The 18,398-nt window shown below is 49.9% G+C and overlaps 1 protein-coding gene across 1 annotated transcript; it reads left to right on the forward strand.

Annotated features, from left to right (window-relative positions):
- Positions 1-17,133: 17,133 nt before the first annotated feature.
- On the forward strand, positions 17,134-18,086 carry LOC136483158 (glutathione S-transferase T2-like). The gene is made up of 2 exons (XM_066480243.1): positions 17,134-17,318; positions 17,408-18,086. The coding sequence occupies exons 1-2, from the start codon at positions 17,217-17,219 to the stop codon at positions 17,957-17,959; spliced, it is 654 nt and encodes a 217-aa protein (XP_066336340.1). The 5' UTR covers positions 17,134-17,216; the 3' UTR covers positions 17,960-18,086.
- Positions 18,087-18,398: the final 312 nt, after the last annotated feature.

An 18,398-nucleotide genomic window follows, 5' to 3' on the forward strand; every position in this document is an offset into this window, starting at 1 on the left:
GTGAGGTGAACATATGAGGATCACCGGTCATATGTTGTGTGCAACCACTATCAATAACCCAATAACTTCCACCGGTCTTGTAGTTCACCTACACACAAGAGATCAAGCTTTAGGAACCCAAACTTGTTGAGGGCCCTTCACCTTCTCAACAAGTGACTTTGCAACCCAAATTTTCTTAGGCCTATTCTTGTTTGGAGGTCCTAAGAACATGACTTTCATCTTTCCACTAGAATCCTTTCTAAGCATGTAATGAGCATTGAAGGCAAAAGGTCTAGCATGCTTGGGCAAGGGTTGTGGTGGTGGAGTTTGACACTCATGGGCAAAGTGACCTTCTTGTCCACACTCAAAGCATCTCTTTGGCTTTGGCTTTGATTTGTGTTGTTGTTGAGCTTGAGCCTTCTTCTCTTGGTTTGCCAAGTACCCAATGCCACTTCTATCCTTCTTCATGACAGTGTTCATAAGTACCTCACTTTGAAGATGCTTGCCTCTTGTGAACTTGCTCAATCCAATCTTGAGATGCTCTTTCTCCAACTTAAGCTTCTTGTTTTCTTCCTTGAGAGCATCATTGTTCTTCTCTTCCTTGAGCTTCTTGTTTTCTTCTTTGAGCTTCTCAATCTCAAGGATCAAGTCACCATCATGATCAAGAGTTTCTAGCAAAATAGTGTTGTGGCTTTTGATTTCTTCAAGATCTTTCTTGAGCTTTGCATTGTCATTCTTGAGCTTGACAAACTCATCATAATCATCGGCCTCAACCACTTGCTTGCCCTTGCTACTAGAACTTTGCTCAATGCTCTCAATGATCAAATAATCACATGATGTAGCTATATCAATCTTAACAACATCGTTAGTAGCATCTTGTGGCTCATTAGATAAAAATTCTTGAGCAATGACAAGACTATCATGATTAATCTTAAGAGTAGTATATTCTTCTTTTAGCTTGTTGTGACTAGTGATGAGCTCTTTGTGCACCCACTCAAGTTTATCATGTTTATCTTTAAGCTCTTTCTTAGAAGATTTGAGCTCCTTGAGTTTAGATGACATAGCATCATTTGCTTCTCTAAGCTCAACACTAGCCTTTTCCGCTATATCACATTTTGCTAAAAGTGCATCATTTTTAGCCTCTAGCTTTTCATTCTTAGCTCTAGTCTTTATAATGATCTTAGTGTATTGTTTTAGCAATCTAGCAAGATCATCATAAGTAGGTGATTCATATTCATCATCATCACTATCGCTATCATCATTACTAGCATGTTCATCACCACTACTATCATCGTCATTTGATACCTTACGTTCACCCTTGGCCATAAGGCATAGGTGTGTAGAGGATGATGGCGGTGGTGGTGGTGAAGATGATGAGTCAATAACAATGGTGGCCACCTTCTCGTTGTCACTATCATCATCGGATGATCCACTAGATGAATTAATGTCTGTGAGCCAATCACCGACGATGTAAGCCTTTCCACTCTTCTTCTTCTTGTGGAAGTCCTTCTTCTTGCCATCTCTCTTCTTGTATGGCTTGTTCTTTTTCTTCTCATCTTCATCTTCATTGCTTGAGTCATCTTTCTTGCCCTTGTATTTGTTCTTGAACTTGTCTTTCTTGGGCTTGGTGCATTGGTGTGCTAGATGACCAAGTTCTCCACAATTGTAGCAATCCATCTCAGAGATTGGCTTCCTTCTAGAGCTTGTGAAGAACTTCTTCTTCTTGCCATCGAACTTGATGCCACTCTTGTTGAGCTTCTTTAGCATCTTGGCGGTCTTCTTCAACATGAGAGCAAGACTTGCATCATCAACTTCATCATCACTTGAGCTCTCATACTCAAGTCTTGCTTTACCCTTCTCTTGGCTAGCTTTGAATGCTAAGTCCTTATCTTTCTTCTTGGTAGAGGAGGAGCCATCTTGTGGCGTGATGTGCATATACATCTCATGAGCATTGATCTTTCCCAAGATTTGTGTCAGTGTAGCGGTGGAAAGATCACCTTGATGAAGCACGGTCACAATATGCCCATATTTGTCAATGGGGAGGACACTCAATATCTTTCTTACAACATCGGATAGTTGCATTTGAGTAAGTCCAAGCCCATTGACTTCCTCTACAAAAACATTCAAACGTGAATACATTTCATTAGCACATTCTTTAGGAAGCATTTCAAAAGAGTTGAGCTTTTTCATGACAAGATGATAGCGTTCCTCACACTCACTCTTTGTTCCCTCATGGAGCGCACAAACGTCCGACCATAGTGCATGGGCGTCTTTGCGGTTCCTCACCCGATTGAACACATCTTTGCAAATGCCTCTAAAGATGGTGTTTCGAGCCTTTGCATTTCATTTTTCATAATTCACCTGATCGCCTTGAAGGTGTGTAGCATCCTTAGGTTTTGGAAAGCCTTGTGAGGCGACTCTAAGTATTCCAACATCTAGAGCTTCTAAGTACACCTCCATGCAAATTTTCCAATAAGGAAAATCGTCCCCCTAAAAGATAGGAGGAGGTCTATCCTCGTGAGACATCTTTCTCTAGGCGGTTAAGCCTAAATACGTGAGCATAAGGCCTAAGAGGGGGGGTGAATTGGGCTAATTCTAATTTTTTTTGCAATAATAAAATCCTACGGTTAGTCCAATTAACTACTTGTGCCTAGGAAGTGTTACTAATTGTTCTACCGCATAAAAGACTTGCAACCTATGTTCCAATCCTACTATAGCATGACAATTCTATGAATGTAAAGACATGAATTGAATTGCTCAAAGTAAATGCTCAAAGTAAATGCACAAAGTAAATAGAGAAGGAGGAACGCGGTGATGTTTTGCCGAGGTATCGGAGAGTCGCCGCTCCCCACTAGTCCTCATTGGAGCACCCGCGCAAGGGTGTAGCTCCCCCTTGATCCACGTAAGGATCAAGTGCTCTCTACAGGTTGATTCTTCGACACTCCGTCGCGATGAATCACCCACAACCGCTCACAACTTGAGTTGGGTCATCCACAAGCTCTTCGGATGATCACCAAGCTCCCAATCACCACCAAGATGTCTAGGTGATGGCGATCACCAAGAGTAACAAGCACGAACTCTCACTTGACCATGACAAGCCTAATGAGAAGGGTGGATGAACACTTTGCTACTCTTGATCTCACTAATGAGGGCTCTCTTTGGGATTCTCAAATCTCAATCACCTCACTAGGACCTTGCTCTTCTTGGCACTCTCAAACATGTTTCTCAACTGTTGGAATGAGCAAAAGTGCCCCCACACATGAATGGAGGAAATATTTATAACATCGGCTAAAAAACAAACTGTTATGTGCCTCTGCGGGGTGACCGGACGCTCCGGTCAGTACACCCCGATCTCTAGTGTTTAAAGTGTGACCGGACGCTGGCCAACATCCAGTCAGCACTGACAGGATGTGTCCGATCGTGATTTTCCCTCTCTGGAACCTTACTGGAGTCGACCGGACGCTGGCCCTCAGTTTCCGGTCACTTCACCTCTCAGCGTCCGGTCGCACCAGACGAAATCACCTTGGTCAAATGAACTGACCGGACCTTGAGCCAGCGTTTGGTCACACTGGAGCCAGCATCCGGTCAGTATTTGACCCTCCATTCACTTCCAACTCTCGATCATATGTGAATGAAGTTTGCTCCATTGGATCTAAGGGCTATTTTGGAGCTACCTAGTGCTAGATTTAGCAAGTGTGCACCACACCTAACTCACTAGACTCACCAAGGTCAAGCTACCCGTCCATACCCCCCTTAATAGTACGGCCAAAGGAAAAACAAAGTCCTAAACTACTCTAAGTGTCTCTCCAACTCCAATCAACACTTAGAACTAGTCCATCCTTAACCTTGTCGTCCATCCTTTGAAAACCGAAATGATTTCCATCGTAGGGGCATGACCACCATGATTGCCCAATCGATCTCCATTACCATGACCTAATTTAATTGTCTCTGCAAAACACACGTCAATCATAGTAATCACGTATTGTCATTAATCACCGAAACCCAACTAGGGGCCTAGATACTTTCAGCGTCTTTGCTCACCAGCATGATTAGAGTTTTTTTCTACACCCCGGGCTTTTTGGCCTTAGCCACGGAAAGGGTCGGTACGAGTTTAAGAGCCTGTCCGCCTAGCAAACACTTCTCCATGCCAGACACTTTCACGTTAAGACCTAGGAGCTAGGGTAATGGGAACAAACTCTGAGTATAATTGGTCGGACTGTGAGAGACCTACGCCTCGACAGCTATGGTGCCTTTGCTCACCAGCGTGATCAGAATTTGCTCACCCGCACCCTGAGCTTTACGACCTTAACAACGGAAAGGGTTGGAATGCACTGACCTTTTTATACAAAAAGGGGAGAAGGGCTAAAAAGCTGTTTTGTTATATGAAATTTAAGAGCTTGTCCATTTATTACAAGTTCTCCGCCTGGCTTATCCGCCTAACTAAATTCTTGTGTGGGATATTCTCATCCTCTATCTCCACAGGTAAGTCTTGTCCTAGTGGGTAATGCAAGTCGATCGGATAGCTTGGCCGCTGCCGAGAAATGAGAAGGGAGCAGCAGGATGCCCCACGCGGGTTGTGCCGACCCCGTCATGAACAACGAACCCAGATTCCACTCAATCATATCCAGTAAGAGCTCCTTGAACCCATCACTTGTACCATAGAGGTAAATCATGTGCCCAGGTCGATCGTACAGCTCAAAGCCGCTGCCGAGAGACGGGTCACCCTTACTTTATGCGCATTAATTTCGCTATCGAGCCCCCGACCCCAGCAACGGCAAAAAGGGTCGGATCTCGCTCGAGGGCTGGCAAGAGTGTCTATTCAGTAGATATTCTCGATGCCCGACCCCTTTCGTGCGCTAAAACCTAAAGGCAAGGTGTGTGGAGACAAACACCGAGTAACGCTGGTCGAACTACGAGAAACCTATGCCTTGATGGTTATGGCGTCTTTGCTCACCAGCATAATCAGAGTTTTTGTCCCCACGCCTTGAGCTTTAGCCTCTGCCTTCCTTGGAAGGATTTGGAGGGACCCACCAGTGGAATCTCCATAGAGGAGAGGCCGGTAGGTCTCCCGGGTCGATCGAATAGATCGGGCCGCTGCCGAGAGACAGATAGAGAGTAGTGGGATGCCCCTTGTAGGTTACGCCGGCTCCATCACGAACGTCGCACCCGAACCCCACACGGACATATCCGGTAAGAGTTCCCCAAACCTATCACTCGAGCCATCGAGGTAACTTTTTTGACCCCTGTTTTTTCTTTTCCATTGCATAATCATTCATTCATCCATTCTCATGTGTGCATTCATACGTTCATTCATTCATTCATCCATTCATCCATACATTCATCCAAGCATTGCATATGCAATTGCTGCATCACGATGCTTCGCGTCACGTCACAAAGCGGTAGTCGTCTCATTTGATATGAGCGGTGACCGACCAAGGTTCGAAGGCCAGCCCACGAAGGGCTCGAGGCCGCCTCGCATCAAATAGAGCCAGGGGAGAAAAACTGAGATGAGCCCTAGCGGCCTTGCCCGACCCCGCTCAGAAGCAGACCGGGACATCTCGACCTTTCTCGTTTGATTCTAACCTCGAGCCAAACCCACAGAATCTCCATTGAGGAGAGGCCAACGGGCCACCCGAGCCTATCGAACGGCTCGAGCATCTGCCAGGACGTGGGTTAAGGAGTAGTGGAATGCCACATGAGGGCTCTGCCGACTCCGTCAGTGGATGACAGACACGGATTCCACTCGAACATGCCCGTTAGCGAGCCCACCGAGCGTGACACTCGAGCCATCAAGGCAAGTGTCATTAGCTTAGCCCCTCCGGTTGCGGAAACCCTGGTTGGGGTGACGCATGAAACACGGCCGACCCTTACCGAGCCCCATGAGGCTTGGGGGCTTGAGCCGCCCGACCCTAAATCAGGAGACCGGGGTTCGAAGGCCGGCCCATGAAGGGCCCGAGGCTGCCTCATGTTGAACAAGAGCCAGGGGAGAAAACGCAGATGAGCCCCAGCAGCCTTTGCCCGACCCGCCTAGAAGCAGACAGGGTCATCTCAACCTTCTCATTCGATCCTAACCTCTAGCTGAGCCCACAAAATCTCCATTAAGGGGAGGCCATCAGGACACCTGAGTCGCCCTTCAGAATGGCTTGAGCATATGCTGGAAGGCGGGTTAAGCAGTAGTGGGATGCCCCACATGGGCTTTGCAGACCTTGTCACAAATGACGAACCCAGATTCCACTCGAAGATGCCTGTTAGTGAGCTCACCGAGCGTGACACTCGAGCCATCGAGGCAAGTGTTGTTAGCTCAGCCCCTCTAGTTGTGAAAACCGATGACAGGGTGACGCATGAAACACGGCTGACTCCTACCGAGCCCCACGGGGCTTGGGGGCTCGAGCTGTCCGACCCTAAATTGGGAGACCGCAGTTCGAAGGCCAGCCTATGAAGGGCCCGAAGCCACCTCATGTCGAACAAGAGCTAGGGGAGAAAACGCAGATGAGCCCCAGCGGCCTTGCCCGACCCGCCTAGAAGTGGATAGGGTCATCTCAACCTTCTCCTTCGATTTTATCCTATCCTCGAGCTGAGCCCACAGAATCAAATTAAGGGGAGGCCATCGGGCCACCTGAGTCACCCTCTAGAATGGCTCAGGCATCTGCTGGAAGGCGAGTTAAGGAGCAGTGGGATGCCCCATGCGGGCTTTGCCGACACCGTCACAAATGATGAACCCAGATTCCACTCGAACATGCTTGTTAGCGAGCTCACCGAGCGCGTCACTCGAACCATCAAGGCAAGTGACATTAGCTCAACCCCTCCGGTTGCAGAAACCGCAGATGGGACAATGATCACAAAGATGAACCGACCCTCGACTGCACCGCTCCTATGCGCGGGGGCTCGAGGAAAGTTGGACTCGCAAGGAGACCGAACACGTGGTCATAGAATGGTAGCTCAGATCCTAGGGAGGGGGTACGTGTGAAAACAAGAGACGCTTTCTCCTACTAGTTTCGCTATCCTCTCCTCGATCTTAAGTGACACCTGACCCTAGCAATGGCAAGGGATTGGGTCTCACTCAGGGGCTGATAAGGGTAGATATACACCCTTTCAGAAATAGTCATTGCGCCCGACCCCTCCCTCACGTTAAACCTAGTAGCAAGGTCTGCGGAAATGAACGACTGAGCAAGGCTAGTCGGACGGCGAGAAACCTACGTCCCAGTGGCTATGGCACTCTTGCTTACTAGCGTGATCAGAGTTTCCCTCCCACACCTCGAGCTCTATGACTTAAACAACAGAAGGGGCGGAACACACCAAAACAAAAGAACAGACTTGGTCAAACGAAACAAAATGACAAGTTGGTTTAAACGTTAAAAAAGGTCAGCACCTGTCCTCTGAATACAAAAGTGATCAACCTATTGAACTAACTAACCCCTTCGGGGGAGAACTATCCTTTTGATCCTGTCCGCCAGGTCCTGCGAAAGGGGAGCCACCACCGTCTCCATCACCTCTAGCTCGTGGGCCTCATAGCTAGGTGTGAAGCCATAGCTCATTGCCTCTAGGTCGATGCTGTCCCCATAATGAGAATGAGCAATCATGAAGGATTGGTTGACTCTGGCACGAGTGAGCTGGCCCCCTCCAACTGCACCACCTCCAAGTCATCACAGACCACTCCGAGGGCGGCGCTCAGGATACCGAGCTCGTCGCTCTCCACATAAAGATTCCTCCTCGCCTCGGCAAGATCCACGGCCAACCCAGCAAAAATGCTTTTGGCTTCCAGCTTCTAGGCCATCGTGTTTCCAAGCTCGGCCTAGAGAGAGCCGACCTTCTGCTGTGTGTCATCGCGATCCAGGTAGGCCAGGTCATGCTCTCGGAAGGCCTGGTGGTGCTCTTCGCAAGCTGTGCCACGCTACAAGTGGAGCCTCTCTGTGGTTTAGAGTAGCTCATCCCGCTCCTTGTGCAGATGATTGACCGCCGCGGCATCCAGGCACGCCTTCTTCTCTAGGGCCGCGAGCTTCTTCTTGGCTCCCAGCTTCAGCTCCCGCTCTTTCTCAACCTCGGCCAGAAGGTTGAGGATCCACTAGTGGGTCTCGGCGTCCATCTGAAGTAGCTCGTCTTGCTCCTTCCTGACCCTAGTGGCCTCCTCGTCGTCCTTCCGTGATCTCACCGACAGGGCCTCGAATGCCCTCTCAGCCTCATCCACATGTCGACGAGCCTCGGCCACCCATGACCGGAGACTGTCTACCTCCTCGGTGAGGGGAGTCCACTCGGCCACCCTCTGCTGAGCAGCAACAAGCTGAGCGGTCACCTCCCCACGCAGTCGCGCCTCCTCGACGAGGCAATCCTAGTTTTCCTTCTACTCATGAAGGAACCGAGATTTCCCACTGCTGTGAGCGATAAGGGACTAAAAGGAGATGATGGTCAGAATACAAAAAATATATAGAGAAAGAAAAGGGTGAGAAGCAGGGTCAAGCGAATACCCAGCCAGAGGGAACGACAATGTCGTGCAATGCACCGCGAGCGTGGTCTAGGGCTTCAAGCACGGACGTGATCCCCACGTCGTGGCTCTCTCGCTCCATGCCCTCTGTGGCATCATTGAGACTGAAGAGCATTGACGTCGGGTCCTCCGGACTCACCCACCGAAGCAGGGGCTCACCCCGCACAGGCGAGTCGCTGCTCACCAATGTCAGGGCTAGGGAAGGCTCCCCGCCGGCCCCGATCACCGCCGATCCTCCTCGTTGTGATGTCCCCGTCAGGACACTCCCTTCGACATGAGAAGGGGTCAGCGATATGGATGCTGACTCCTCTACCAACACCATGACCTCCAGGGACCCCTCGGCCGCGTCCACCTCCGTTCGGCCAACACCAAACGCCATTAGCTAGGTCATCGATGGCGTGGGTCACGCCGGTTCCTCAGGCGCTGCCGCCACCCCCCGCCTGCGTTGGCGGGGTCCTGACCGGTTGCGTGGCGCCCGCCACAGTCAGCTCCACGAGTGCGGTCGGCAGCCCCATCCACCCCATCGTCAGCAGTGGTATCACCACCATCGCCGGCTGCTCTGCGACCTCCGAAGGCATCCCTTGAGCCCCCGCGTCCTCCTGTCCAGCCGAGGGCACGGGCGCCACCGTGGGCGGTGCCTGACCAGCCGGTGACGCAGTCACACTGGCACCGCTCCCGCCCAAAATGGGTGCGACACCAGTCGACGGTTGTCGCCTCGCTTGAAGGGCGACGTTCTTCTTTGGCGCCAGCACCAAAGGATTACGCTGCCTCCCGACGCTACAAGAAACAAAAAGCATAAGTCGCGATAAAATCCGACCAAAATAGGGAAAAATAGAAGAGCTGATGACTCACCTCAACGCCATCGGGTGGCAGGTATGTTTGGGGGGCGAACCCCCCGACCTCTGCTCTGCCTCATTGGGGCAAGGCTGTTTTGAGCCCGCCCCCTATTCCTAGGCATAGGGGCTCGCTTCCCTTGGATCTTGGGGCACGACGGCGGAGCCACCTGCCTCCACTGGCACCTTGGGTGTGGCGGTAGAGCCGCTCACCCCTATTGACTCCTAGGGCAGGCCGATAGTACAGCCTGTCTCCACTGGCTCCCCAGACACGCCCTCCCCTCCGTGGAACGGGAAGGGTCCCGACTCCTACAAGGACAAGCCGATACCTGTCTGCACATCCTCGTTCTCTAGGTCATCTGACTCAATGTCGTCAACTACCACATCATCATCGCCATCATCATTGTCGATGTCGGTGTCCTCCCCTCACTCCCGCGCTTGCAGCTTCCGCTGCTTCTTCTTCCTCTTGTCCTCCTTCGCCTTCCTTAGTCACTCGCCCGCGACGTAGTTCACCGCCCTCACGGACGAATCCCTCGGCAACGGAGCTGGGTGATCCGTGAAGCTGAGGTCCCTCGACTGGTCTCGCCCCTCTTAAGGTTAGTATCAAGAGGTCGGGAAATCAATTGAAGCGGAGGTATGAGGAGGGGAAACTTACAAAGATGACATGGCTTGGTTCAGGCCACATCGGAGGATGTCCCAGCACCGGGTAGATGAAATCGAGGGGGGCACCCGTGTCGTCCCGCGAGGGCTCCATGGCCTCCTTGAAGCATTGCATGATCCTGAAGTTGGGGAGCGTCCCCTCGGCCAGTGCCGTTCCATCGAACGACGCCTCGGGCGCCATCGCATATAGTGGAAGCGCTCGCATCACCAACGGCACCATCCTCCTGGCGTGGTAGGCCCCAATGATGCCTGACCCCTTCAGGCCATTCTCCCTAAGGATGTGGATGGCGGTGATGTGGTCTTGGATCCTCTTCTTGTCCTTCTCCAGGACACCCCACTTCCTCCATGACTCTGGGGCCTCTTCGATCAGGCACCCGGTGAAGTCTGGCAGGGGGCGGTGACATCGTTCTTGAGGTAGAACCACTACGAGTGCCACCCCTTGTTGGACATCGAGAGACGCATGGGTAGATACTCGCCGACCCTATTGTTCCGGAGCTAGATGTTGGCGCACCCCATCTGCATATGCAACTCCTGCCTGTCTCTTTTCTCCCTCTTCTTCTGGAGGGTGAAAGTGAAGAAGTATCTCCACAGATCGAAGTGGGGGCTGATCCCCAGGAACCCCTCGCATAGGGCGACGAACATCGCCATGTGTTGGATCCCATTGGGGTTCAGATGCTATAGCTTAATCTTGTAATAATGCAGTAGCCCCTAAAGAAATTTGTAGGTAGGGGTCACGAACCCACATCTCGGCTGAGGTCCGCGCGTGGAGAAGACCGCGATGGACGAGGCCCTCCATGCGCTGGAAGGTGATGTTAGAACAGCACCACGGATCCATTGGAGGTGGGGATGATTGGATGCGGGCTCGACAGCAGTGGGGATGCGGAGATAGGGAACCCTAGGTGATTGGTGGTGGCGGTCGTGGCTACGGAGGCAAGGATGCAAGATATGGAACCCTAGGGGTGAACCCTTTGGTTTTATAGGGGCGACGGATGTGAGGAAACCAACCATCTGCCTAGATCTCCATGCCTACCATGATCTACCACAACATCCCGCCATGGGAAGTGCGCACACAATCTCTGTCCGCCCCCTCAAAAAACTCACTGGATGTTTTGCCTCTCTAGACGGGTCACAATACGTCACAAGTAAGAAGAATACGGATCTAAAAGCACGTCTACAGCCCGCCTAGGCCTAGGAGGTTGAAGGTTGGCCCATCGATGGGTTCGACAACCGCTCCAAGCACCCTTAGAATAAGGGGTGGAAAGGGATGGGCCCCGCTGGCAGCCAGTACCCAGGCGCATGAGCGCCACGGGTATCCCGGCCCATGATCGAGTCTCGTCTGGTTACGATCCATGGTTTTTCTTTGAAGAAAGGTACTTAGCCCTCGAGACCGGTTGAACGGACCTGGGAACTATATGGATTGACTGCTGAGAATCTAGGGTCAGTCACCAAATTGACCCATACTGGATCCCCACGAACGGGATGCCAGGAACCCCATTCAGACTAGCCCATTAAACAACTCACCGGATACCATGATTCGTCCTTAGAGGAAAATCATGGCACGACTCGGCCCTTTTGTTTTTATCAAAAAAAACGCTTGAGGGAAGACAATTTCAAAGACAAACCGATCCTCGACCAGGCCCCTACAATGGGATGAGGCTTGAGGAAAGGGAATCATCATCCCCAAGACATGCCATTAGCAACAAAAGAAGGCCAAGGCCTTCAGAGTCCTCTCGTATGGAAAAGCCTCCGAAGGAGTATTCTACTCCTTCGTAGGCACAGGGGCTACTGTCGGGGACCAATACTAGGGTACCCGAAGAGGAGCTAATAATCGTCAAACATTGATTCATCTAAGCAGTCAAGAGCGCGAATACAGCTCCAACCAACCACCAGGTGCGCAAACTCTGCCTCGCTCGACCCCTGAGGGTTGGCTCCGCCATGCCTAACACCGAGGCCGTGGGCTCCGCCTCGCCCGACCCCTGAGGGTGGCTCCACCTCACTCGACCTCTGGGGGCGGGCTCCACCTCGCCCGACCCCTGAGGGTGGCTCTGGCTCGCTCGACCTCTGGGTGTGGGCTCTGTCTCGCCCGACATCGAGGTCGTAGGCTCCGCCTCGCCCGACACCAAGGTCGCGGGCTCCGCCTTGCCTAGACCACTGAGGGTGGCTCTGCCTTGCCCAACCTCTAGGGGCAGGCTCCGCCTCGCCCGACATCGATGCCACGGGTTCCACCTCGCTCGACCTCTAGGGTGGGCTCTGCCTCGCCCGACACCTAAGGGTGGCTCCACCTCGCCCGACATTGAGGTCGCGGGCTTCGCCTCGCCAGACCCTAAGGGTTGGCTCCACCTCGCCCGACCTCTAGGGGCGGGCTCTGCCTCACCCAACACTGAGGCCACAGGCTCTGCCTCGCTCGACCCCTAAGGGCTGGCTCCTCCTCTCCCGTGCCTTGGGTTCATGCTCTGCCTCGCCCGGCCTCTGGAGAGGAACTCCACCTCGCCCGACCCTGAGGCCGAGGGCTCCGTCTTGCCCGACGGATACCCATACCGCCGCCAACCACTCCAGGTCCAACCATATGGGCCTGGGTCAAAGCTCTGACGCCAGGGAAGAAATCGGCATGCCTCGATATAACCCGTGGCCATGACGGGCCATACCTAGGGATTCACATCAGGAACAGTGTCTGGCGTACCGGTACTGTTCTACCTAACCCTCGTACGAACACTGACAGGTGCGTTAGTTGACCACGATGTCCGCTAGGATGAAGTGGAGCGCCATGATCGACAGACGACGCCTGCACATGGCGCCAGTGATGGACAGGGCCGCGATGGGAAGCTGTCCCTATTGACGTCTATAGGGTCGACGGGACCCGCATAAAGATGGAGGACCCGACGATTCTGGAGGACTTCTTCTTCTCATTTCTCCTCTTTTCCCTCCGCTGTAACCCTTGCTTTTCCTTTGCCTATAAAAGGGAAAGCAGGGCGTCCCATTAAGGGGCATCGGACCACCGATCCCGCATCTGAACACATCCAAGCTCTTCTCAAATCTGAACCGATCGGAACTCATCGTAACACATCACCAGAGACTTGGGACCCATCCCTCTCTCGACCGTTTGTAACCCCTACTATGAACTTTCAGTGCTAGTAATACGAGCAGCAGCAACGAACTAGACGTAGGGACATTCTGCCCGAACCAGTATAAACCTTGTGTCCTCTTAGCACACCATCCGGGCCAGACGCGCAATATTAGAAATTTACTTGTTGGTGGCAATTCGAAACACCGACACAGGCTGCCTCAAGAACTTCATCAAGCGAGTGTTGCAAAAGGTGGAATCCCCACTAATTCATCATCCTCCCAAGCAGCCGTTGACTGCTAAGCCGATGCTACCACTACAGAGCCAACGTCTGGTGGCTCAGAGTCTCTCTCGAGTGCTTGCTTTCAGACAAGGTGAGACCCTAATCATGCAGCGTATGGGCTTGATCTTGATCTATCAACGCTAACCGTATCGGGAAGAAAGGCCTACGACCAGCTCTTCGAGGCTAGGCCGAACGCGTCTAACGTCGAAGCACAGCGTACGCTCTTCCTGGATGAAAATGGGCCATGCAGGCAGCAGCGAAGACGCAAGGCCACTTCTTAGGTTGCATCGTTGTCCATATCTCGGTTATCTACTTTTTTGTGTAATACCAAAACTTGAATCTGTGTGTGTTAGGACGGTCCAGCCTTTGGTTGTATTCCTATAGAGCTCCTAGGGCGCTCACCAGAAACGCGTAGTTTATATCGCGAATTTTAAAACCTAGACAAAATGGCTAGAGATAACCTGGTAGGCGAGGCGGTGCAACTCTACCGTACCTAACGCTCCATCGTCTTTTTTTTAAAAAGGCGAGGCCTACACACGCACTAGTCACAAGCTCTGAAAAATGGACTATTTGTCCTAACTTAATAAATTTGCATAAAAACACTACTAGAGAACAGACTTTAGAACGATGTCCCAATTTGGCAATAGCCTCGGCATTTTTTGCCTCCGGGACTAGAGAGGCCTTTAGTCCCGGTTGGTGTCTCCAACCGGGACTAAAGGTCCCTGCCCAACGGCTACTGCGCTCGGCACAGTGGCAGGGGACCTTTAGTCCCGGTTGGAGACACCAACCGGGACTAAAGGTGGACCTTTACTCTTGATTGGAGCCACCAACCGGGACTAAAAGTCCTCCAACCTTTAGTCCCGGTTGGTAATACCAACACAGACTAAAGGTAGACCCTTTAGTCCCGGTTGGTAACACCAACCGGAACTAAATGTCCCCGATGGGTTAGTTCAAAAGGAAAGCACCTCATCCATTGTTAGATGTGTTGTGTAGGTGGGGTGGTAAGCTACGCGCGAGGCAGTGCATGAGGTCTTGGGTTCGAATCTCACAGGGCGCAGCGGTGGGAGGCATTATTTTTTTTAAAGCTAGGAGGATCTTTAGTCCCGGTTGTGGCAAACCGGGACTAAAGAACAACACCTTTAGTCCTGGATTGCTAGTCCCGGTTGGGAAACCGGGAGTAGAGCTAGTTCCCAACCGGGACTAGTCTCATTTCTGTAGTAGTGAAAGAACTCACCATTTCCCATTCAATTGTTTAGAGGCCTTCACTCAAATCAACTTGTGACTATCTTTTATAACAATTTGAAACTTCAAGTAAAGCAAATTAAATAGTATTCACTAATGGGCTCCTGCTTGACGAGAGCACCATACCACTGTATCATACACTAACATGTGACACTGTAGCATGCTATCCTTTCATATTATTTGTTACGTATCTTGTGTTGAAAATTTCAGTGTCTAAACGATTTCAAATGAAACTAGTTTGAACTACAAAGTTTCAGATCTCGTTAAGCACTACAACTTTGATATAGAGTGGGTGTCCGTCCAAGGTTGTATGAAAAAAATTCAAAAATTTGAATTAATCCAAGAATTCAAAACATATACTTGGGACCCGGTCTAAACTATTTCGAATAAAAATGTCATCAACTACAAAGTTATGTAGATCTCTTCAAGCTCTACAACTTTTTGATGTAAGGTTCGTCTTCATCCAACTTCATTTGAATATAGTATGATTAACTGTTTTACATCTATTTTTGGAGACAGATCACATTACCAACGGCCTCTAGAAATTCAATTTAGACCAGGTTGTTACATGCTCCTAAAAATAGAGGACTAAAAACATCTCCACCAGATTGAGGATATCCAATCCCCTATATATAGCTAAAGAGGATTGAGAAAACAAACTTTTGGAGTATAGGGGAACAATGCTCTAGCAGATTGAGGAAAATTTCATCACCTTTATTCTCCAAACAGGTTGGCCCCGCATGTCACTGGGACTTCTCTTCTTCCTCCCCTATCTTTTGCCTGTCCACGGCAGCTAGGAGCAACACGGCTAGCCTGAGGCGGCGTGACTAGCCTGGAGCAGCGACCAGCGCAGGGCTCGCCGGATCAAAGCAGCATCACGGGGCGGTAGCCGGTGCATGGGGCACGGCAGAGCCTGGAACCACGGCGACGGCATGTGGGGCGCGGCGACTGACGAGGCGCGGGGCTCACTGGCCCGTAGTAACGGCGTGGGTCAGCTAGCGCGGTTGGGCTCGCTGCCCGGAGCAATGTCAGGGTGGTGGCAGAGCGCAACACGGTGGAGGAAAGCCTGGCGCAAAGCGAGGAGCTGGTCCGATGGGGCCTGAGATGTCAATGTGACAGAAGGGGGAGGACAGGAGATTGAGAAAAAAATGTTGCTTGCTCTCCTCCATTTGACGGATTAATGGGAGGTTTCCAGAAATTAAGAAAAAATATAGAAAAAAAGGATTGAAAAATAAGATCTGTTGGAGCAGTTTTTTTTTACCTGATTCCTCTATAGGAGAGTTTTTAGGAAAAGGGGATTGGTTTTCTGAATCTAACGGAGTTGCTGTAAAACCATTTTTAAGGATAGTTTTTGTCAAACCATGGCGAAGAGAAAATAAGATAAGACAACTTTAGAAATCATTTATGTACTAGTGGGGTTGCATATCATTTTTCCAGCAAACATCGTTTCTACACGGAATTCTGTTGGGAGTAGGAGCAGTTAAACTTTCAAATAAAGTTTAAGTATTTCTCTAACCCCAAGTGACCACGAAACGGGACACACGAGCATCTCCAATCATTATGCATTTGGGCTTGGCATTTACCAAAATGCATAAAACTCCAAAAAAAAACCCTCCAATCGTTATGCATTTGGACTTTGCATTTTACATAGCTATGCATTTGGAGGGGGAAACTTGGCATATATGCCAAAGTAGTCCGGCTATGCAAATAGACATCCCGGGCTTCTCGGTTCCTCCTCGCGGGCTTTTTTCTTTCCCTTCGCGCGGCTCCCTTCGCGCCGCCACCAGATATCGCGATTTCAACAGCAGCTCGCGACGCCAAGGATCGCGTACTCCTTCGCCAGGTTCGCGCGCTCGATACGATCGCGTCCTCCTTCGCCAGGTTCTTCGATAGGACGAAGCAGCCGGTCAGGTACGCCTACTTCATCTCAACGCAATATCTAGGGTTTTCCTGTTGGCGGCTTGGGGGTTGGGATGCTGTTGGCGCGGCTTGGGGATTGGATCATGAGATTGGGTATTGCAGTAGCTCGGGCTCTTGTTCTGTTCAATCTGTGTTCAGAAACTCATGTAGTTTCACTATTAGCCAACTGAACTTTGATTGATTCCAGTAGCTTAGCCAATTACACTCTGTGTTGTTGTTTGCAGCATTTTGCTTGATGCCACTTTGATCTAGAACTTGCAAAATTGAATAGATCATGATGAAGTATACACATTATTTTTTCAAAAAAGATTTATGTAGTATATTCATTGTCTGATATGTCTTGACGACTCCATTTATTTTATCCTATTTTGTAGATTCGTTCAAATGGATGACCTTGAACTCTATACAGGCATACTCGCAGCTGATTCTGAACATATTCCTGGCTTAAACGAATTGCCCTTTACACTAACTCCACAAAGCCAGGCAAATAGTAATGCTATGCCTCATGAATCTCAAGAAGATGTTTCCCTAGTGGATCCAACCGAAGTAGGTGCTACCCGTAGTGCTCGGAAAAATCTGTCACATAGGTCTAAAAAATTTGATCAAAACGAAGACAAAATAATATGCGTAGCTTGGTGTAAGGTAAGCAAGGATCCTATTCATGGGGCAAATCAAAGGCAAGCAACATTCTGGGGTCGAGTTCGTGCATACTTTGATGAACATAAAAAAACTGAAGCTGCTAGGACAGAAAATTCAATTATGCATAGGTGGGGGACTATTCAGAAGGAAGTGAACAAGTTCTGTTCAGCCTATGACAAGATTCTTCGTAGGAATGCTAGTGGAAAGACTATCCAAGACATGGTACGCTTTCAGAGTTGGTTATTTTGTACTTGTTAAATATTTGGTTAAGTTTACACATTCAAACATTTTTCTTATTTTCAATTGTGCAGATTAATGATGCTTTGGAGACCTACACGGCAGACGACGATGAGCATAAGTCGTTTGCTTTTATGCATTGCTGGTACAAGCTCAAGGATGAAGACAAGTGGAAGTCATGGAGGCTTGAACAAGGTACGAAGCAGAAACAAGCCCCTAAGAGAAAACAGAAGAGTTCCAAGGACTCCACGCCGAGCACAGGGGACGAAAAGAACAATGCTGAAGGACTAGAGGTTCCAGACGCAGGTTCCGCAGAACGTAAGAGGCCACCGGGTCAGAAGGAGGCAAAAAAAGCTAAGTGGGGAGGCAACGACGCTAGTATTGTAGCGTTGAACAAGATGATGGAGAAGAAGGAGGCACGGGACAAGGAAAGAGAAAAGGCGAGAGAGGCTACAGCACAGGTAGACAAGGATTCAATTGAGGCGGAGAAGAAACTTGCTGAAGCAACCCTAATGAAGGAGGAGAAAGACATAATGCTTGCGGACACGAGCTCCCTCGACGACCAACAGTTGCAGTGGATTCAGATTATGAGGAAGAAGATCCTTGCGCGACACGCGGAAAATTAGATTTAGCGTAGAAAGATTATTTCCCTTCAAATATTTAAATTCAGTGTGCTTGAGTGATATTTAAATTCCTGGAGCTATCATATTATTTTATCCGAGTATGTTAAACTGGATCCTGGAGCTATCATATTATTTTTCCTGAGTATGTGTTCAACGTGTGCCTAGTGCCTGCTGTCGAGATGCTTGTGCAGTTATAAATTATTTGGTACTGCTGCTCATCATTGATGATGTGAGATTTGGCGCAAACTAGTACACTCCACAGCAAGAATTCATACTAATTATTTGGTACTGCTGCTCATCATTGATGATGTGAGATTTGGCGCAAACTAGTACACTCCACAGCAAGAATTCATACTAATAATTCATCATGAAATATGTTCGTTACACTTCACTGAAAACACTAATAAAAAATGTTTATTACACTTGAATTAAAACACTATGG

This window comes from Miscanthus floridulus, chromosome 9 (genome assembly GCF_019320115.1).
Source record: "Miscanthus floridulus cultivar M001 chromosome 9, ASM1932011v1, whole genome shotgun sequence".
Classification (NCBI taxonomy): domain Eukaryota; kingdom Viridiplantae; phylum Streptophyta; class Magnoliopsida; order Poales; family Poaceae; genus Miscanthus; species Miscanthus floridulus.